The sequence below is a fragment of the Acipenser ruthenus genome, chromosome 18 (genome assembly GCF_902713425.1).
Source record: "Acipenser ruthenus chromosome 18, fAciRut3.2 maternal haplotype, whole genome shotgun sequence".
NCBI lineage: Eukaryota > Metazoa > Chordata > Actinopteri > Acipenseriformes > Acipenseridae > Acipenser > Acipenser ruthenus.
The window spans coordinates 12,873,944-12,897,569 of NC_081206.1; the positions used below are offsets into that span (position 1 = coordinate 12,873,944).

The 23,626-nt window shown below is 42.0% G+C and overlaps 1 protein-coding gene across 3 annotated transcripts in view; it reads left to right on the forward strand.

Annotated features, from left to right (window-relative positions):
- The first annotated feature begins 1,796 nt into the window (after nt 1-1,796).
- The window catches only part of LOC117424021 (sodium/calcium exchanger 3-like), a 159,141-nt gene continuing 137,311 nt past the window's right edge, over nt 1,797-23,626 (forward strand). The window contains exons 1-3 of one of the 3 annotated variants that reach the window (XM_058991235.1): nt 1,809-1,889; nt 3,077-3,128; nt 6,685-8,542. In XM_058991235.1, coding sequence (XP_058847218.1) covers nt 6,768-8,542 — 1,775 coding nt within the window. In that variant the 5' untranslated portion in view covers nt 1,809-1,889; nt 3,077-3,128; nt 6,685-6,767. Of the gene's footprint in view, nt 1,890-2,688; nt 2,872-3,076; nt 3,129-6,684; nt 8,543-23,626 lie in introns of those variants that run through there. The other 2 variants (XM_058991234.1, XM_034040036.3) reach the window with 2 other exon arrangements.

Sequence of the window (23,626 nt, forward strand, 5' to 3'; positions counted from 1 at the left end):
TTCTTTCTGATTAAGAACACCCGCTAGTCGTCTCATTATTGTGGTGCAGTCGTGTTATTTTTTGGAAAACTTGCTATGTGGTTAACAAATACCCGAGAGATTTAGGGTAATTAAAAGTACTTTGTCTACTGACCCTGAACACTGCACACCACCAGGAACTTTAAATTGTGCCCCCCCCCCCCCCCATGAACAGTTACGCGTCGCCATTGGCACGAATTACCACAGCTCTTTCCGAAAAGTTTTTTTTTTTTCTTTTAAATTATTATTATTACTGCATTAGCAACAACGGGGTGTGTGAGCAACAGTAAAAAGTACATAAAAATACCGGACAGTCCGGTAAAATACCGGCGGGGTGGCAACCCTAGAGGCGCATCACACAGGGCGAGGCAATCCACACACAGGCGAGGGGCGGGCGCGAATCCGGGGCCTCTCGCACTAAGACTGCGTTAACCGAGGTCGCTATATTGGTGTTAGAAGTGGACGCAGTGACGCCGCCACGCACTCGCCTGACTGTAGCCTGGTGAGCAAGTCCAGGGACGGACTTGACGCTGGCAGGGGAGAGTGTAGCGTGCACGGGGGGAGGCAGCAGCAGGGCTGGTAGGTGACGTAATCACACACAAATACATAACCCAGTATCTGCTCTTTTGTGTGTGTCATTTTTTGTTTTTTTTGTTTTTAATGGAACATTTGTATGCAGAAACACACATTTATTGTTCCATATCAATGTTTTTTGTTAATTGAAAATGTGTATTCAGAAATAAATATATTTGACATTCATTATTATTGTGTTAATTGACAGTTATATGCAGGAATAAATACATTATTCGATGATATAGGCTGCATTTACCAACACGCTTCGGTAAATTAAAAGATTAACAGGTAAGTGTCTGGAATGCAATCTATTTCTTCATAATCTCGATTATTTACCACCGTATTTAAATGTTGACATTTACCACTAAAACTAAACCAGGACCAGATTCGGACTTCTACCATAACATATATATTACTAGTTTTTTGTTTTACTCAACCTTACGAACGAGAGAGGGACAGGGAATTCAGGACATAAATATAATAAAGTTTATAATTCTTATAATTCTTTCTATTTATTTAGGAGGGGATACAAGTCTAGATAAAGGCTTTTATCTATAATAGATATTCATGAGCGGTATTGTGTTGCAGCTGACGTGTGCATGTGTGTGTGTATTTTTTTTCGGGGGGGAGGGGCAGGATGCAAGACTTGAATTTCGATGCTTGGAGTATGGGTATCCCGTTAGGATCAGAGTGAAATAAACATTGTAAATAAGAATAAACACAATCCAGATGTTTAATACAGATGGCTGTAACTCCTAGGAGACTATAACATAAAATACATTATATATAACATACTATATACTATATATAGTATCTCTTTTAGTCTATTTCTATTTTTTCCAGCACTCGCTCTTTAATTGCAACTCAATACTGACAATCAATACTGAACAGGCCGGCAGGAGGCAAAATGAAGCATTTTTGATCTGAGGAGACCTGTGCGCGGACCCAACGCCTCAGCACGAGCAGCAGCAGCAGCAGCATTCCCAGGTCGCCTTCCCTTCTCCACAGCTGCGAAAGCACGAGAGAGCTGTCAAGCCAGCAAAAGGCCAGGCAGGGTAAGGGGAAAGCAGTCCCTCCATCAAGCAGATCAATGAGCTACCAAAGATCAGGGGCTGGAATCGGGTCTGCGTGAAGCGATCACTCCGGGGGTGCACTAAAGAGTGTGGGGGGGGGGGACGGGGGGGACGGGGGACACACGTTTGAAATAAAGATAACCGGAATTAAAACGAAGAGAGAGAAAGAGAGCTGGCGAAAAAAAGAAGGGAACAAATATACCTGAAATACAAAAAAAACCCCAGGTAAGTGGGTAAGTGAATTTGGAATTGTTTAAGGCTGCTGTTGATTGCATGGTTTACCGAGTGTCAGAATTTATTATGGGCGCAAGACAAGTGGCAATGGATTCTAAAGCCGGGTGTCAATGTACCGGCGTGAGACGAAGCAGCGGGCAAATACAATATGGGTTTTGTGTGTTAATAGTAATATATAGTTGGTTTATTAAATGAAAACGGGAATTCGAATGATTCTGTTTGCAAACATATTCTTAGAGAATGAACACATGATTTACACCGTCGTTTCATCCCTTTGGTATGTACACATGTTATAATATATGAGAACAGGGGATACATATTATAAACAGAACATAACAATGCAGTCTATTGTGAAGGGCTTTAATTCGCATGGTTATCGGTTTCATTACATCACAATTCTTGACAAAACATTTGGTGATGCCCTAACACATCTAGTACTGTCCGAATGATAAACACACGCCGGAGGGTAAATTGCAACCAAGCAGCACAGAATCGATAGGCTGAAATTAAAAGCGATTTTCAGCATCCTTCATTTGCGGTTCAGAATGATATTTTAAGTGGTCAGGTTGGACGGGGGTCTGTTTTCAACAGCCCACCGTTTATAAATTCTTAAACAGATCAAACATTTATATTTTCTCTTCTGTGTTTTTAATTTCACAAAAGCAAAGGCCCGTCTGTGGAGGTGCATGTATGGTGTCCCGCTAGATTGGACGAGTTGATTGATTAAACAGATAAATAAAACATTCAAATCAAAAGGATCGCTTTACAGGACGCACTTCAAACGGACGGGGGTAGAATTGTGCTCCCTCGACTCTCCAGGGATTAAGACGATTTGCAGTGCAATCAAACCTAAACGCGAACCACAGAAACAGTGTCCCGTGAAGATGAAGAAAACCTCGAATTTCTGTCGCTGCAGCAGTTCCTCTGCCCTGCACACACACAGCCTTCTTTTGCGCATTTTATTTGACCACACGTACGTATTACTATGTATTTTTGTATGAGTGACGGCGGTACTAAACCACGCATGTTTTAGCAATAACAATACATCAGAATCCGGTCTTCTGAAATGTCGCCATCAGGTGTGTGGGGGGCGCGCAAGAGATGGGTTTGTTTTAATTTCCTCCGCAAAATTGAAATAATGATGAAAAACGGATTTATTCCTGGGTTTCCCTTTACAGGAAAGGAGGGCGATTACAGCAGCGGACTGGCGTAGCGAGTGGGAGGGAGAAGGTAAAGAAAACTCGCGTACATTTATGATTAATTCAAAACAGCTGTTGTGCTACTACAAGTGCTGAGTTCTTGTTTACAGGGTTCAAATGTAGCCTGCTCTCTGCATGTCCCTTCCTAAAATAGGGAATGATTGAGCCGTCGTTTCGCTGGATCCGCTCTGTGACTGTCTCACTCCTGCATTGCACGTGATCCTACACTGCAGTGCACTGTACTCTGGAGTAAAGAGAATACCACATGTTATCGAAAAGAATTGTACCTTATAGTGCCGGTAGGCATATTTTTAATATTTTATATTGCATTAAAATGCATACACTTGCCTATATTTATTATCAGACACACTGCTTTATCAGAAAGCAGGACCGAGTTGACTGTAGTTTGTTTATCCCCAAAGCCTTCTTGTTTTAACGTGAGCTGTATTCTGGCAGATACAGTACGCTCCTGCTAATGTAGGAGGTTAGAAATAATAATAATAATAATAATAATAATAATAATAATAATAATAATAATAATAATAATAATGAAAAAAATACCTGAAAAAGGCAGACTTTTACGACAAATACCTTTCTGAAATACATGATGTATTTATTCAAATAGTTTGTAAAGCATTATGTTCTTTCATTATTAGATTATCATGTGCATTTATAGGCATTATAAAGGAATTATATATGTTACGGGAAAAGTCTGAATATTGGCACATCATAAGATTTACTGGTAAATGTTGACATTTACCAAGTAAAGCAGTAGATTTCCGAAATAAACAGATAACGCTTGACTTCGGCCATTTACTGGTGAATCTCAAGAATAACCAGGTGCCTTTACCTATAAGCTTCGGTACATGTCTGTCCACCTTCTGGCGCCTCCTCAAGACTCACCTCTTCAGACAGCACCTGTAGAACTCCTCTTTTTTTCCCTCTGGACACTTATCACTCTTCCTTAAATGCGCTTTACTTGCTCTTATCTGCCCCCTATTTTACTGCATTTAATCTTGTACTTTAGAGTACTGTAATCTGTCAAGTGTTATTTAATCTGTAGTATTTTGTATTTAATTATATCCTGATGTAACTATCATTAACACTGTTATCTGCTCCGTTATTGAATCGTAATTTGTCATACTTGTACTTGCTAGAACCAAAGTCATTGTATTTATCTTGCTCTTAATTGTATTATTACTTGTACTGTGATTCTTGAAATGTATTTTTGTTTACGACTGTAAATCGTCCCGGATAATGGCGTCTGCTAAGAAATAAATAATAATAATAATAATAATAATAATAATAATAATAATAATAATAATAATGTCTGAAAAGCCAGAGATTCCAGACATTTATCACCTTACCTGGTCAATGTTGACAGTTCCAGTAAAACTTGTGATTCTATCCTAACATACACACCCAGTCATTTCATCTGTTGTTGTGTTGTGCATAGCAGGGCTACATTGTTATGTCATGCTTTAGTGACTTGACCTGCCATTACAGTTCTGCTTCTCTGCTGCTCCTCAGCATTGTGTGTTACCTGCCACAACATTTCATTATTTTGTATTGCAGCCTACTGTATTGTATATTTATAACATTTTCTACAGTATTTGTCCATTCCTCTCCTTTTTAGGTTTTGAATCTGCTCAGAAATAATAGAAAACAACATAGTTACAGAGCTGCCATGTATACTGGATATACTCTATTACATTTCATACCTGTGTGTTCTTTGCAGTAGTTTCAGAACAGAGCGTAACTTACAATACTTATTGACTTTTCCTTACAGAAATGCCAATCACTGTTCAACCACTGGGTCTGCTTCTGAATTTCTGAAGGTTATTCTGCTTTGATAAATGACCACTTTAGGGATTTGTGATTTTCTATAGAGATTTTTAGCCACAGTTGCAGAGGGGTGTAAATACAGTCCCCCTAGTGTCAGCTCCTGGGGTTGCAGTTTTAAATGGATTTCTATTTGATCTGGGCAGCGTTATTTCATTGGGCTGGATGTACACTTATCAAAACTTTACTCAGTCTGCCTGTTTTCTGAGGTTTGATCAGAGTGGGATGTGGACCAGCACCCTGACCTAGCCCTGCACCGTTTCATCCACTCCTGTTTCAGAATGCACTAACTTTAAGGATGAATAATCAGATCGTTTCACAAGTTCACTACCTGGTTTAATAAACAGCAACAGCTGTGCTTGTAAAAACGGGCAGGGATGCTGGGCCCAATTCCAGGCTTCAACTCAATTCAAGTTATTTACAAGCTTTTTTTGAGTTTGGCGAATGAAATAAAATAAATGACTAAATATATTCCAGCCTTTTAACACAATGACCGGGGGGTATTATTATTATTATTTATTATTTGTTTATTTAGCAGACGCCTTTATCCAAGGCGACTTACAGAGACTAGGGCGTGTGAACTATGCATCAGCTGCAGAGTCACTTACAACTACGTCTCACCCGAAAGACGGAGCACAAGGAGGTTAAGAGACTTGCTCAGGGTCACGCAATGAGTCAGTGGCTGAGGTGGGATTTGATCCAGGGACCTCCTGATTACAAGCCCTTTTCGTTAACCACTGGACCACACAGCCTTCTATTTAACCCCTTACATACTAAACACACTTACTTTGGGTATCCCTGAATAGCTAATCTTATCTTCATTAAATATACACTTACAATATATAAGATTTTATGATCAAGCCATTTCAATTGTCTACAGTGTCATTGTCTACAATGGTGACTGACAATTTCTACCAGTGGTACCAGTCTAGGCAGTCACCATTCCAGCAGCATGGTTTGGGGTGAAATGAAGATGCTTCACACAGTCACTCTGCATTAAATTGATAATATGGGATGGGTTTTTTAATATATTTTTTGGATATATTTAAATAAGAGACAATGATCTATTCCGAGATACCAATATATTTAGTGAGTAAGGGGCCTCAGTGGGATAAACTGGGTGATAAAAGCCCCACCCCCACTCATTCTGCATTCCTAGAAATGGATGGAATGTTGGGTACCACTGCACTGGATCATTTTGAATGTATATAAAGAGGACCTCTGTTCTAGGGAGGATCACTCTTTAAATGTGTGCTGGTGCAACTCATTCAGAGGCCTGCATTCCAGTTAGAGTGCTTTAAATCATATTGCTAATTCATAGTAAAAATGCCCCCTCATTATTACTCTATCTGACATCAAATGATTGTGAAATATTGAAGGTAGCAAATTAACAAGGGGTATACACTACAGTACAGGGCTCTAGTAAACTGTACCCATGGCCTGACCTTAAATTAACTTAATTTTGAGATTTACTAAATGAAAAGCTGCTGCGTCACTTAGCTGCTGACTACAGAGTAGAAACTGATGTCAAAGCAGTGCTGAATATGTGATGTTAAACCAATGCAAAGTTATACTGACCGTTCTGCAGGCAACTAGTCTGTCAAAACAGGTGGCCTCCTGCATCTGCTGGTATTTAACACAGCCTTTAGAAAGCAGCTGGTAATGCTATGGGGGGTCTTTGCTTTCTCTTGTTGTGACTGTTTGGCTGAAAGGCATTAAACTACTTGTTTGTGTTTGGTTTGCAGGAGGAGTGTGAGTGGGTGAAGATTGCACAGTTCTGGAGACCCGATTGTAAAGAGACAAGAACTCTCTAGACACAGGTGTGTGGATGGCGTGGGCAAGGCTGGTACAGCCGGGGACGTACACCTTCCTCTGGTTGGGCTTAGTCGCTGTGGCATCGGTGTTCCTACGTGCAGAGGCTGATTCTACAGGAACCGAGAGCCCCACCAACCAAAACGCATCATGCGGGGGCAACTACGTGTGCAAAGAGGGCATCATCCTGCCCATCTGGTACCCAGAGGACCCTTCCCTGGGTGACAAAATAGCCCGGGTCATTGTTTACTTCGTGGCCATGATCTACATGTTTTTGGGGGTCTCCATCATTGCTGATCGCTTCATGGCAGCTATTGAGGTCATTACCTCACTGGAGAAAGAAATCATCATTAAGAGGCCAAATGGTGAGACTTCCACCACCACCATCCGCGTCTGGAATGAGACAGTCTCCAATCTCACCCTCATGGCTCTGGGCTCTTCAGCCCCTGAGATCCTGCTCTCCGTAATTGAGGTTTGCGGTCATGGCTTCAAGGCTGGAGATCTGGGACCCTCCACCATCGTGGGGAGTGCTGCCTTCAACATGTTCGTAATCATCGCTATCTGTGTCTCCGTTATCCCACAGGGGGAGACCCGTAAGATCAAGCACCTGCGTGTCTTCTTCGTGACCGCGGCCTGGAGCATCTTCGCCTACATCTGGCTCTACATGATCCTTGCTGTCTTCTCCCCCAACGTGGTGCAGATTTGGGAAGGCCTGATGACCCTGGCCTTTTTTCCCATCTGCGTGATGCTGGCCTGGGTGGCCGACCAGCGCCTGCTGTTCTATAAGTTCATGCACAAGAAATACCGGACAGACAAGGGGCGAGGGGTCATCATTGAGACAGAAGGTGAGAGGTCTAAAGGGATTGAGATGGACGGAAAGATGGTCAACTCACACTTTTTGGACGGTGGAGCAGCTAACCTGATAGGCCTTATGGATGGGAAGGAGGTGGACGAATCTCGTCAGGACATGATCCGCATCCTTAAGGATCTCAAGCAGAAGCACCCAGAGAAGGAGATGGACCAGCTAGTGGAGATGGCCAACTATTACGCCCTTTCCCACCAGCAGAAGAGCAGGGCTTTCTACCGTATCCAGGCCACCCGGATGATGACGGGTGCAGGCAACATCCTAAAGAAGCATGCGGCCGAGCAGGCCAAGAAAAGCAACAGTGTCCAAGAGGTGAGAATTGACGAGCCTGAGGAGTTTTGTTCCAAGGTCTACTTTGACCCGTGCACCTACCAGTGCCTGGAGAATTGCGGAGCAGCTATGCTTACCATCGTGCGTAAGGGTGGTGACATCTGCAAGACACTTTACGTGGATTACAAGACGGAGGACGGCTCTGCTAACGCAGGGGCTGACTACGAGTTCACCGAGGGGACGGCGGTCTTCAAATCAGGCGAGACGCAGAAGGAGATAAGCATCGGGATCATTGATGATGATATCTTTGAGGAGGATGAGCACTTCTTTGTGCGGATCAGCAATGTACGGGTGTTGGAAACAGAGGAGCTGCAGTCCGGAAACAGTCTGCCCTTCCCAAAAGCCATCCTGGGTGCGCCGTCCGTCGCCACGGTCACCATCCTGGACGACGATCACGCTGGCATCTTCACCTTCGAGTGCGAGGCATTGCATGTTAGTGAGAGCGTTGGCGTGATGGATGTCAAGGTGCTGAGGACCTCAGGTGCCCGAGGCACTGTCATCGTCCCCTACCGCACCCTGGAAGGGCTGGCCAAGGGTGGAGGTGAGGATTTCGAGGACACCTATGGAGAGCTGGAGTTCAGGAATGACGAGACCTGGTAGGTGACACTTTACTCCGGGTAGGAATGGCGGGGTGTGGGAATAGAATATAATAGATGGACTGATGTGCTAACCTGTATGCTGGTCCATTTATCTTTGCTGGACCTCTCTCCTCCATGGTGTTTAAACATATCAGAATTCCTGTTCTTTACAGGTACTCCTTTGACAAACACTTTCTTAAATGGGTGGCCAGCATCAAGATCTGTGTAGTTTCCTATCAAGACCACAGTCCAAACCTCCTCCCTAAGCCTCTTGTTCCCTGCCCTCCAGGGTTTCTCTGGTTTTTTTTTTTTAAACCAATAATTTCGCAAGTAATTAGTAATTATATGCAAGTGCTTCAGAAAAGGTTAATCGTTCTGAATCTATTGACCAGAAGGCACTCTCAGGAATTGGAATGACTGTCGCAAGAGAATGATATTTTATGGTATAACCCAGAACCTTCTATGATTTCAAAGTTATAGAGATGAACAGAAGTTCAGTGTCATTTCTAGGACTGCTCATTATAAAGCCTCGTCTAGGTCTGTCTCAGTGCTGTACAATGTGGGACTGGCCAGGAAACATTTCCATTTTTAATTGTTTTGCTTTACCCATCACAGCAGCCGAATGCAGACTAGAATAACCTGCAGAGCTGAATGAGGCTTGCACACTGATTCCTATTAATAGACCCGATGTGTCTCTGCCTAGATCATAGTTCTGTACTGTATGAATGTATGTAGGCTGTATGTCCAGAGATCTGGCTGGATTGCGAGTGTGTGTCTCAGGAAAGCACTTTGATTTCGTCCGCAGGTAAGATGCGCTCTTCTGGTTTTGTTGATTCATTTATATTCCTGGGTTGCTGTTTAAAGCAGAGCTAATAATCTCGTAAAGGGGAGAGTCGACTAAGGAAAGATCACAGCTCCTATCCATTAGTGTCTATCTTGTCAATAGCCACCATGCTGTAAACCCTGTATCTCCTGGGGTGGCTGGTATTGATGCAGTGGAGGGATCAGTGGACTTTAGTGAAGGGGTTAGAATCTTCTGAAGCTCAGTCTCTGTGTTGGGGAGCTCTTATTAGAGTTTGGTGTTTAAATTGATTTTATAGACTACTTTTTTTTTCTGACAGGATCATTGCAAAGCATTGCACATTCAAATAAGACATTACTTTGCCTCTTTACCAGCTTGTCCTCACCGACTGGGGATATGCAAACACATATTAAAGCAGATAGTGATCTCAATAACATGCTGCCAACTTTCTGTGATTGGACTGCGATTAACAGCTCCCATCAAGTTACTTGTAGTTGCGGTAAAAGTCAGTTTGTTTTTTGACAGACACCTATTGTCTACCGCATACCCTTAAAGAGGCAGCATACATATTTAAAACGACCTCCAAAGAACATGAGAACAGAGGAAATGTTGAGAGCATAAAGATACTGTTTGGACTGTGGAAGACTGGGTAGATTGGTAGATTCCTCCACAGATGTATTATTCAATGGGTAAAAAAATCAAAGTGCTTTTTAACTTGTGTTGCGACCTTCCATTTTTGCTGGATTTTAAACAGTTGCTGCTATCTTCACAACTCAAAACTATAGGGATGGAATCAGAGGTCATGCAACACTTGCTACTATAAAAGCATGCCATTTATAAATAGGGCTTCTGATTTTTTATTTTAACCGATAAAACCCGATAAAACACCCTTGATACAAAAAAAATTAAATTGGTGGATAGCCAAAAAACACTGTAAAAACTGTGGAAATGGTTAATCTATTCATGTTAACTTTACCCTTTTCACATTTAAAAAAAATAAAACCTACTACAAAAATAATGATAAATACATTTCCCAGTGCTGCTGGGCAATGTCCCGCCTTCCTGACTTGTATCTATCATTGATTAGTTCTGAATACTTTAAACCCGCCCCAACTACTGAGTGACAGCACATTCCTACATTTCTATTGGAGACTCCGCTTGCGAGATTTAAAACGAGATTACAATCAGGATGGAGACTTGTTAGTGGGATTTCAAGCTGTATTACAGTTAAGACACGGAGGATTTAAAACAGAATTGTGGTGAAATGTACAAAAATGCCTACATACAAAAACCCCAGAAGAATGTGCCCGTGACCATAGGGATTTCGTTGTGGAAGACAGCAAAGGAAAGACGGTACAACATAAGTGTGCAAGTACTGTCGAGTTACTACTATACATATTTTGACACACACACACACACACAAAAAAAACAAAAAAACGCTCAAGCATTTTGGAAAGTAACCGAAAACACTAATTTCATACAGTATATCAAAAACAAAAGCCCTGAAAAAAGCACTGAAAAATACAATTAATAAAACCCGAAAAACAGAAGCCCTAATTATAAGTCTGTAATTCAAATTGTATTGCAGTATTCATAATGCACTATTATTAGTCCCCCGTGAAAAATGCGATCGCGGATCGCAGTGCGATTTCACGGAATGCACTCTGGGTTGCAGAATTATTGATTTTCCATCCTAACTAGTATTCAAAGAACAAATTCAAGTTTTTTAAACATTCCACAAGGGGGTGCAGTGAGATTTTTGAATACCTATTTTTGATTAAGAACATAAGAAAATAAGAAAGTTTACAAACGAGAGGAGGCCATTCAGCGCATCTTGCTTGTTTGGTTGTTAGTAGCTTATTGATCCCAGAATCTCATCAAGCAGCTTCTTGAAGGATCCCAGAGTGTCAGCTTCAACAACATGACTGGGGAGTTGGTTCCAGACCCTCACAATTCTCTGTGTAAAAAAGTGCCTCCTATTTTCTGTTCTGAATGCCCCTTTATCTATCTCCATTTGTGACCCCTGGTCTTTGTTTCTTTTTTCAAGTCAAAAAAGTCCCCTGGGTCGACATTGTCTATACCTTTTAGGATTTTGAATGCTTCAATCAGATCACCACGTAGTCTTCTTTGTTCAAGACTGAATAGATTCAATTCTTTTAGCCTGTCTGCATACGGCATGCCTTTTAAACCCGGGATAATTCTGGTTGCTCTTCTTTGCACTCTTTCTAGAGCAGCAATATCCTTTTTGTAACGAGGTGACCAGAACTGAACACAATATTCTAGGTGAGGTCTTACTAATGCATTGTAAAGTTTTAACATTACTTCCCTTGATTTAAATTCAACACTTCTCACAATATATCTGAGCATCTTGTTGGTCTTTTTTATAGCTTCCCCACATTGCCTAGATGAAGACATTTCTGAGTCAACATAAACTAGGTCTTTTTCATAGATTCCTTCTTCAACTTCAGTATCTCCCATATGATATGTATAATGCACATTTTTATTGCCTGCGTGCAATACTTTACACTTTTCTCTATTAAATGTCATTTGCCATGTGTCAGCGCAGTTCTGAATGCTGTCTAGATCATTTTGAATGACCTTTGCTGCTGCAACAGTGTTTGCCACTCATCCTATTTTTGTGTCATCTGCAAATTTAACAAGTTTGCTTAATATACCAGAATCTAAATCATTAATGTAGATTAGGAATAGCAGAGGACCTAATACTGATCCCTGTGGTACACCACTGGTTACCTCACTCCATTTTGAGGTTTCTCCTCTAATCAGTACTTTCTGTTTTCTACATGTTAACCACTCCCTAATCCATGTGCATGCATTTCCTTGAATCCCTACTGCGTTCAGTTTGAGAATTAATCTTTTATGCAGGACTTTGTCAAAAGCTTTCTGGAAATCTAAATAAACCATGTTGTATGCTTTGCAATTGTCCATTGTCGATGTTGCATCCTCAAAAAAATCAAGCAGGATAGTTAGACACGATCTCCCTTTCCTAAAACCATGCTGACTGTCTCCCAGGATATTGTTCCCATATACAGACGTGCTCAAATTTGTTGGTACCCTTACAGCTCATTGAAATAATGCTTCATTCCTCCTGAAAAGTGATGAAATTAAAAGCTATTTTACCATGTATACTTGCATGCCTTTGGTATGTCATAGAATAAAGCAAAGAAGCTGTGAAAAGAGATGAATTATTGCTTATTATTGCTTAAGATATTCTAAAATGGCCTGGACACATTTGTTGGTACCCCTTAGAAAAGATAATAAATAATTGGATTATAGTGCTATTTCAAACGAATTAGTTTCTTTAATTAGTATCACACATGTCTCCAATCTTGTAATCAGTCATTCAGCCTATTTAAATAGAGAAAAGTAGTCACTGTGCTGTTTGGTATCATTGTGTGCATCACACTGAACATGGACCAGAGAAAGCAAAGGAGAGAGTTGTCTGAGGAGATCAGAAAGAAACTAATAGACAAGCATGGTAAAGGTAAAGGCTACAAGACCATCTCCAAGCAGCGTGATGTTCCTGTGACAACAGTTGCAAATATTATTAAGAAGTTTAAGGTCCATGGAACTGTAGCCAACCTCCCTGGGCGCGGCCGCAAGAGGAAAATCGACCCCAGATTGAACAGAAGGATAGTGCGAATGGTAGAAAAAGAACCAAGGATAACTGCCAAAGAGATACAAGCTGAACTCCAAGGTGAAGGTACGTCAGTTTCTGATCGCACCATCCGTCGCTTTTTGAGCGAAAGTGGGCTCCATGGAAGAAGACCCAGGAGGACTCCACTTTTGAAAGAAAAACATAAAAAAGCCAGACTGGAATTTGCTAAAATGCATATTGACAAGCCACAATCCTTCTGGGAGAATGTCCTTTGGACAGATGAGTCAAAGCTGGAGCTTTTTGGCAAGTCACATCAGCTCTACGTTCACAGACGAAAAAATGAAGCTTTCAAAGAAAAAAACACCATACCTACAGTGAAACATGGAGGAGGCTCGGTTATGTTTTGGGGCTGCTTTGCTGCGCCTGGCACAGGGTGCCTTGAATCTGTGCAGGGCACAATGAAATCTCAAGACTATCAAGGCATTCTGGAGCGAAACGTCCTGCCCAGTGTTAGAAAGCTCTGTCTCAGTCGCAGGTCATGGGTCCTCCAACAGGATAATGACCCAAAACACACAGCTAAAAGCACCCAAGAATGGATAAGAACAAAACATTGGACTATTCTGAAGTGGCCTTCTATGAGTCCTGATCTGAATCCTATCGAACATCTATGGAAAGAGCTGAAACTGCAGTCTGGAGAAGGCACCCATCAAACCTGAGACAGCTGGAGCAGTTTGCTCAGGAAGAGTGGGCCAAACTACCTGTTAACAGGTGCAGAAGTCTCATTGAGAGCTACAGAAAACGTTTGATTGCAGTGATTGTCTCTAAAGGTTGTGCAACAAAATATTAGGTTAGCGGTCCCATCATTTTTGTCCATGCCATTTTCATTTGTTTATTATTTACAATATTATGTTGAATAAAAAATCAAAAGCAAAGTCTGATTTCTATTAAATAAACAATGGTGGATGCCAATTACTTTTGTCAGTTTCAAGTTATTTCAGAGAAAATTGTGCATTCTTTGTTTTTTGTGGAGGGGTACCAACAAATTTGAGCACGTCTGTAGGTAATTTTCCATTTTGGATCTTATTATAGTTTCCATAAGTTTACATATAATAGAAGTCAGGCTTATTGGTCTGTAGTTACCTGGTTCGGTTTTGTCTCCCTTTTTGTGGATCGGTATTACGTTTGCAATTTTCCAGTCTGTCGGTACAACCCCTGTGTCAAGAGACTGTTGCATGATCTTGGTTTGCGGTCTGTAAATAACTTCTCTAATTTCTTTGAGCACTATTGGGAGGATCTCACCCGGCCCAGGGGATTTGTTTATTTTAAGAGCTCCTAGTCCCTTTAACACTTCTGCCTCTATTATGCTAAAGTTATATAAAACTGGATAGGAACATGTTGACATGTGGGGCATGTTGTCCGTGTCCTCCTTTGTAAAAACCTGTGAAAATTAATCATTTAATATATTTGCTATTTTTTTTCTTTGTCTATGATTTTGCCATTTGTGTCTCTTAGACATTTCACCTCCTCTGTGAATGTTCTCTTGCTGTTATAATATAGGAAAAACATTTTGGAATTGGTTTTAGCCCCCTTAGCAATATTGATTTCTATCTCTCTCTTGGCCTTTCTAACTTCCTTTTTGACTTGTGTTTGTAGTTCCATGTACTCTTTCTGTGTACTTTGTTTTTGGTCCTTTTTAAACGCTTTGTAAAGTGCCTTTTTTCACTGAATATTTTTTTAAATTGATCTATTAAACCATTTTGGCCATTTTGTTTTAGATTTAGATTTGTCTACTTTTGGGATGTAATTGTTTTGCGCCTCTAGTACTACATTTTTGAAAAACAGCCATCCCTTTTTTGTGGATGTTTTCTCTAATTTACTCCAATCTACTTCTGTTAGTCTCTGTTTCATACCTTCATAGTTTGCTTTTCTAAAATTGTAAACCTTAGCTTTAGTCATTACTTTTGGGGTTTTAAAAAATATTTCAAATGAGACTATGTTGTGGTCTGAGTTTGCCAATGGCTCCCTGACCTTTGTTTTAGTTATTCTGTCTTCGTTATTTGAAAAGACTAAATCAAGGCATGCCTCCCCTCTATTCGGTGCCTTGACAAATTGCATTAGGAAGCAGTCATTTGTCATTTCCACCATTTCAATTTTGGCTGTCGTGCTCCCCACCGGATTCTCCCATTTTATACGGGGGAAGTTGAAATCCCCCATTAGTATGGCTTCTCCTTTTCTACACACATTTCTAGTCATCAAGAACATTCTACACACATGTTAAGTCATCAAGGTGCACTTTCATGCAACCCAGTGTAGAATATCTGGGTCACGTGGCTGACACAGAAGGTTTACACCCTACAGAAAACCCAGTGTAGAATATCTGGGTCACGTGGCGGACGCAGAAGGTTTACACCATACAGGAAAAAAGTGACTGCAATCAGAACACGCCTAGACCTAACAATGTAACCGAACTGCGTTCGTTTCTCGGATTATTCAATTATTATGGCCGTTTTTTTGAAAACAGCCACAAAACTGAACCCATTACATGAGCTTTAACAAAAAGAACAGCACTGGACGTGGACAAGCAAATGCGAAGAGGCATTTCAGAGCTGCAGCAACAGCTGCTAACTAGTAACATACTAGTTCATTATGACACGGGCAAACCGCTCAGATTAGAACACTGACTAGCAGTGAAAAGAACTACGCGCAGATAGAGAAAGAGGCGCTTGGTCTCAGAAATATCTCTATGGTCACAAGTTTATGCTAGTTACTGATCATAAACCATTATTAGCTATCTTGAGCCCAAAATCAGCCATTCCCACACTGGCCGCTGCCCGAATGCAACGTTGGGCACTATTACTGTTGGCATACAATTATGACATAGAATATCGAAGGTCTGGAGAACACGCAAACACAGATGCATTATCTCGATTGCCATGTCTTGGTACAGCACCAGTAGTAGAAGATGCTAACATATTTTTTTTAGCCATGAAAACAGACTGCCAGTTTCATTTAGAGACATAGCAGAAGAGACACGAAAGGATCCTGTCCTTGCCAGAGTTTGGGAATTCACCTTAAATGGCTGGCCTAATACAGTGAGTGACGATTTCCGAGTTTATTTCAATCAGAGAGAGCAGTTATCAACGTAACAAAATTGCATATTGTGGGAGTTAAGAGTAATCATACCGGCCACATACAGAAAACGTTTGCTAGGAGACTTGCACGGAGAACATCCAGGTGTGTGCATGATGAAAGCAAGAAGCTATTTTTTGTGGCCGGGACTAGAAGGAAATTTAACAGAAAGTTTGAAATTGCCTGGTGTGTGAAGCTGTGCAAAATTCTCCTACAACAGCACCGTTACACCCCTGGACATGGGCCACGAGAGCTTGGCAGAGAATCCACATTGATTTTGCAGAAAAGGACAAGCAGTATTTCTTAGTGGTGGTAGACAGCCATTCTAAGTGGCTGGAAGTGACCCTAATATCAAGCTTCACAACACACAAGACAATTGAAATGCTCCGCCATCACTTTGTAGCGTATGGATTACCAGAGGAGGTGGTTTCAGATAACGGACCACAGTTCACCAGCAGAGTTTCGACAGTTTATGCTGGGGAATGGCATCAAGCACACCCTGACACCGGCCTATCACCCTGCGTCAAATGGAGCAGCAGAGAGATGTGTACAGACTCTCAAGAAAGCATTAAGAAAACAAGTGCTCACTGAAAAAATGGGTACATTGAACAGACATCAGCAGATGTGGGCCACTAGTGTATAAGGTCCGCCTCAGAGACAGAGTGCACATTTACCATTTGCTGTTGTCCAGGGCAACACATTTACCAGAGAATGAGGAAGAGACACAGTGCCCCGCTTTCCAGGAGTTGCCCAACACCCTAGAGGAGAGGGAAGCATTCACCTGCCTCCGCTGGAGATGGACTGGACCCTCCTAATGGACCTGAACCAGCTGTGTCTGTTGATGTTACTGCTAGAGAAACACCTTCAGAGATTGATCCTATGAGAAGCACTGCAGGGCAGACGAGTTTACAGAGACGCTATCCTGTGTGAGCAAGAAAACCACCAGACAGGCTGGACTTATAGTAGTTAGTTCAGTCCAGGGGCCAGACTAATGCCCAGAACGTGTACAAGGACAGGGTGGTCCACCCCTGCTTACTCACATAGTTTATGTTATAGTTACTAGTAAGCTTCAAACTTATTTTGTGTAATGTGATAGGTGGGAACATTTATTACAGGGAGATGGGGTCTGGTAGGAAGGTTGTTCAGAACGGGATTCTGTGAAGAGTTGAGTGCGTGGTACCTGATGTGTGATTAACAATAAATTGTGTTCATTTAGAAGTAATACACGGTGTGAGTCTAACTGTTTGTTGAAACCCCCCAATCTACAACAGTTACGATGTGCAATTTCATTATTTTAATTAGTCTGGATTTAAATTGTAAGGCAAATCTTAGCATGCGGCATCAGACATAACGCTATGTTAAAATAAATTGATTGATTGATAACCCCGTCATTAATCATTTTTTTTTATTTAATAAAGTGTGTGTTTGTGTAGGGACTGGGTAAACTTAATTCTACCTAAATGGACTGCAGTTATTCTGGGGGCTTCACCGTGTAACACATTTTTTTTTTTTTTTTGTTCCTGGGTAGTAAGTGTTATTTCCTAATTGCTTATGCCTCAAAAGTATAGAAAATGGCTATTATTCCCCACAAACTTTGCTTTTGTGACCAGGACAGTGATATTTTGAAATTTACCTATTTTCCAGAACATTCCAGATAGATTCAGTGCTGAGTAAACTTGGAGTAACTACTAGAACTTTCTAGAACTTTCCAGTAATATAAATAGTAGTATAAATACAGGGGCCTTAAGCCCACCAGTTCAGTTTAGTTCCAGCTGCCTAAGTGGATACATATCTGCATTTTTCTGAGATGGCATCAAGAGGCTGCAAGCATCCGGCAGATGCATTTTGCTATGTCTGCGGCCAATTTATCAAGATAAGAGCGAAAAAGTACTCCGTGGAAGCATCTGCTAAGATGTGTGAGGCCTACAAGGCATATTTCGGCATGCCTGTCGGGGATCAAGACAAACCCTGGGCACCTCATTTCACCTGCGAGCACTGCAAAAAAACTCTGGAAGGTAAGATGGACAATTGTTGCTCAGAATTTTATGTTATAAAATTTGTTAAAATTTTTAAAATTGTAAAAGTTTTTAATTTTAAAATGTTTTACAATTTTCAATGTTATTGAAAAAATATATCATATATGAAAAATGTTGCGAGAATCTCTTACACATTAGTCATGGGTGAAATAAATGTATTTTTGTAGGATGGTACAGAGGGGAAAAGAGAGCCATGAAGTTCGCTATCCCAAGAATTTGGCGGGAACCTACTGACCACTCAAGCAACTGCTACTTCTGCATAGTGGACCCTTCCAAACGTCGGACTGGCAAGAATGCACCTGCTATCACGTATCCGGACTTTCCTTCATCCATCGCCCCGGTGCCACACTGCCATGAGCTCCCCGTACCCACTCCTCCGGAGAGACAGCAGCCGTCTTTAGAAGAGAGCAGCAAGTCAGAGAGCGAGGAAGACGTTGTAGATCCAGATGACAATTTCAGAGCTGAGTAGAGAAACCCATACTACCCCAACCAAAAAGACCTCAACGACTTGATTAGAGATCTTGGTCTCACCAAGTCCAATGCCGAGCTTTTGACATCTAGGCTCAAGCAGTGGAACTTGTTGGATGAAAGTGTGCAAGTCGCAGATCAGAGGAAGCGTCACCAACCTTTTTCCAGCTTCTTCACCCGTCAAGATGGGCTCTGCTTCTGCCACAATGTGACCAGTCTGTTCGAGGCAATCGGAATCGCCTGTAACCAGAATGAGTGGCACCTCTTCATTGACAGCTCATCCAGGAGCCTCAAAGCCGTGCTGCTCCATAATGGTAACAAGTACCCGTCTCTTCCCCTGGCTCACTCGGTGCACCTCAAAGAGGATTACAACAGCATCAAGACCTTGCTGGACGCCTTGAAGTATGATTAGTACGGCTGAGAGGTCATAGGAGACTTCAAAATGGTGGCATTCCTGATGGGTCTCCAAGGCGGTTTTACCAAGTTTCCCTGCTATCTTTGCCTTTGGGACAGCAGGGACACCAAGGTGCACTACCACAGGCGGGACTGGCCACAGCGGACCGAGTTCTCTGTGGGGAGGAACAACATCAAGTGGGAGCCACTGGTGGACCCCCTGAAGGTGCTGATGCCACCACTGCACATCAAATTGGGCCTTATGAAACAATTTGTCAGAGCTCTAGATAAGGAGTCGGCAGCCTTCAAGTACCTTCAAGACTTCTTCCCTAAGCTGTCTGAGGCAAAGGTCAAAGCCGGTGTCTTCGTCGGACCACAGATAAAGAAGATCCTGCAGTGCAATGAATTCCCCAAGAAGCTCACTAGTAAGGAGAAAGCAGCTTGGAACAGCTTTGTCGCAGTGGTTCGGGGCTTCCTGGGCAATCACAAGGCCAAAAACTATGTGGAGCTGGTTGAGACTCTGGTGAAGAACTACGGCACAATGGGCTGTAGGATGTCCCTCAAAGTCCATATCCTTGATGCTCATTTAGATAAATTCAAGGAGAACATGGGAGCGTACTCGGAGGAGCAAGGCGAGCGCTTCCACCAGGATATACTGGACTTTGAACGCCACTATCAAGGACAGTATAACGAGAACATGATGGGAGACTACATTTGGGGGCTGATTCGTGAAAGTGATTTACAGTATAATCGTAAATCTCGAAAAATTACTCACTTCTAAATCTTTTGTAGTCATTTTTGTATTACTTTAGTTAAATACATGTTAATTTGGATTCCTATGTTGTTTTTTTCTGACTATGTGAACGAAAAGACACAAATTCTCCCGTTTTCTCATTGGAAATAGGTAAATTTCAAAATATCACTGTCCTGGTCACAAAAGCAAAGTTTGTTGGGAATAATAGCCATTTTCTATACTTTTGAGCCATAAGCAATTAGGAAATAACACTTACTACCCAGGAACAAAAATTGTGTTACATAGTGTACCTGGGGCAAATGCTTTGGAACAGTAGTAGCTAATGTAATATACGTATACAGCGTATATGGAAAGCTTGATTGAAAAATCCCACTTTCTGGAATTATTCCCCAGGACAAAACTACTGCAGTTTAATTGGGGACACTTCATCCTATCAGAGTAAGGGGCAATTGTTTTGGGGACTTGATTTTATGTGCTGGGGCAAAAGCCTTGGATCTGTTCAGTAGTGCAATAGACCTGGTTTATATGTGTCATTTAGATTGTCTTCTGTTCCATTTTGGTGTGTGTGACAGGGTGACTAAGCGGTGATGTCACGGCAGAAGCAGGAAGGGAAAAAACTGACACCAGGGAAGTACTGCAGTTCAAAGAAAGAATCGACTGGCTGCCGTTTTTGTTAATAACAAAAAGAAATAAAATATTTTTAACAAAAAGAACACGTGCTCACAGACCAAACTAAAAGGGTAAACACAAAATATAAATAAACTGTACAGGTCAGGCTGGACAGTCGCTGTCACTGTTCCTGTAATAGTATACTTAAATGTTTACGATATTGTTTTTTCACGTTCTCTCCGCTCTCGTTCCTCCTCTGAACTCCCACAACACCCACCTCGAGTGCGGAGAGCTGCAGGCTTTTATAACAGGTGACCATCTCCCGATTAGCAACAAATCTGCACGAGTTTTTTTAAATACCATGTGGATGGGGCTTCCCATCCACGTTACTAAACAATAACAAAATAAACAAACGGTTACGCAGTCAAAATACATAATAAGCCCCGCGGCACTCGCCGTCATATAAAATTACAATAAAACAAATAAACAATACAAAATAACACGGGCGGAGGGGGACCCCGCTCTAAAATAAAATAAACAAAACAATGTACATGGCTGCTTGCCCTGTTACAGTGTGTAAAACACGTTTTTTTTAAAGAATTCATAATAAAGACAATATGAAGACATGACTTTGTTATTATAGGACAATGCAAAGTTAAGTTTTATTCGAGTTCTGCCGTTCCGGGTTTACCCATCCCTACACAAACACACACACTTTATTACATCAGAAAATGATTAATGACAGGGTTATCGATCAATCCATTTATTTTAATATAGCACTTTTCACATCTCAAAACGCTTCGCATAACAAAAATTAATTAAATAAAAAAACACATTGAAACTGTTTAAAAAAACAAACAAACAAAAAAACTGTTATGTCTGATGCCATATGCTGAGAAGATTTGCCTTACAGTTTAAATCCAAACAAATTCAAATAATGAAATTGCACATGGTAACTATTAAAGTATTTTTTAAAATGCTTAAAATATACATATTAAAGGCTAAAGAAAGATATAAACACATGCACCAATCAGCAGCTACACTGACATCTGTGTCATCCAATGGAAGAACCGAAAGTTTTTTTGCTCTTTTTGATTGGGTGATTCAGACGACTCCGTCCAACCCCTCACTCTCCCTGAAAAAAAAAAAAAAAAAAACTTGAGGACTGATGTCTGATGCTTGACGACTGACTCGAGAAGGACTGATGCCTGATGACTGGCTCGAGGAGGACTGATGCCTGATGCCTGATGACTGACTCGAGAAGGACTGATGCCTGATGACTGGCTCGAGGAGGACTGATGCCTGATGCCTGATGACTGACTCGAGAAGGACTGATGCCTGATGACTGACTCGAAGAGGACTGATGCCTGATGACTGGCTCGAGGAGGACTGATGCCTGATGACTGACTCGAAGAGGACTGATGCCTGATGACTGGCTCGAGGAGGACTGATGCCTGATGACTGACTCGAGGAGGACTGATGCCTGATGACTGACTCGAGGAGGACTGATGCCTGATGACTGACTCGAAGAGGACTGATGACTGATGACTGACTCGAGGAGGACTGATGCTTGATGACTGACTCGAAGAGGACTGATGCTTGAGGACTGATGCCTGATGACTGACTCGAGGAGGACTGATGCTTGATGACTGACTCGAAGAGGACTGATGCTTGAGGACTGACTCGAGGAGGACTGATGCTTGATGACTGACTCGAGGAGGACTGATACCTGATGACTGACTCGAGGAGGACTGATGCTTGATGACTGACTCGAGGAGGACTGATGCTTGATGACTGACTCGAGGAGGACTGATGTCTGATGACTGACTCGAGGAGGACTGATGTCTGATGACTGACTCGAGGAGGACTGATGCTTGATGACTGACTCGAGGAGGACTGATGTCTGATGACTGACTCGAGGAGGACTGATGTCTGATGACTGACTCGAGGAGGACTGATACCTGATGACTGACTCGAGGAGGACTGATGCTTGATGACTGACTCGAGGAGGACTGATGTCTGATGACTGACTCGAAGAGGACTGATGCCTGATGACTGACTCGAGGAGGACTGATGCCTGATGACTGACTCGAGGAGGACTGATGCTTGATGACTGACTCGAGGAGGACTGATGTCTGATGACTGACTCGAGGAGGACTGATACCAGATGACTGACTCGAGGAGGACTGATGCTTGATGACTGACTCGAGGAGGACTGATGTCTGATGACTGACTCGAAGAGGACTGATGCCTGATGACTGACTCGAGGAGGACTGATGTCTGATGACTGACTCGAGGAGGACTGATGGCTGATGACTGACTCGAAGAGGACTGATGCCTGATGACTGACTCGAAGAGGACTGATGGCTGATGCTTGATGACTGACTCGAGGAGGACTGATGCTTGATGACTGACTCGAAGAGGACTGATGCCTGATGACTGACTAGAAGAGGACTGATGCCTGATGACTGACTCGAAGAGGACTGATGCCTGATGACTGACTCGAAGAGGACTGATGGCTGACGACTGACTTGAGGAGGACTGATGCCTGATTGCTGATACCTGACGACTGACTCGAGGAGGGGTGATTCCTGACATGGGAAGGAGTGATGTCTGAGCATGTCCTAAAATGGACACCGTACTCGTAGATCTCTGTGCTGTGAGGACTGGGGCGAGCTGGGACTGACAGCAGGCAAAGATCATTGGCCAATTTTATCTATTTCTGTTTTAGAATCGTAAGGTAAAACCAGGAAAAGAGAAAAGAAATACAGCACTCACTTCTTTATTTCACTACCTGACGACGTACACATCAAAAAACCTGAAATATTGAAAACAATGAATTAGCTGTTTAAATGCCTTTCTCATATTATTCAATATAACAGCTATTAATATCATGTAAAAAAAATGAAACTACATCCACGGCATGTATATGGTGTGTGATTGTGTGTATATCTGTACGTTCATACAGACTGATGAGCAGATGCTTCCCAGTATATCCAGCTTATATTAATAATCTGTTAGTAATTTCTAATAAAGAATATCCATAGCAAGTTTCAGCACAGTATGATATGCAGTTCTCAAGATACACAGCCTAGCCACTTTATTGTGACCTGTCTGCCCGATTGGATTTGGCATCACCCTGGTGTGAGACACGTTCTCCTGCTATATACTGGGTCCCATGATTACTCTATAAGTAGTTTACTCAAGCATCATTGCAGATCAAGTCCACCCAACAATGCTGCACTAGTACCCTGATGGCGATGGCTACTTTCAGGATGATAATGCACCCATCCAC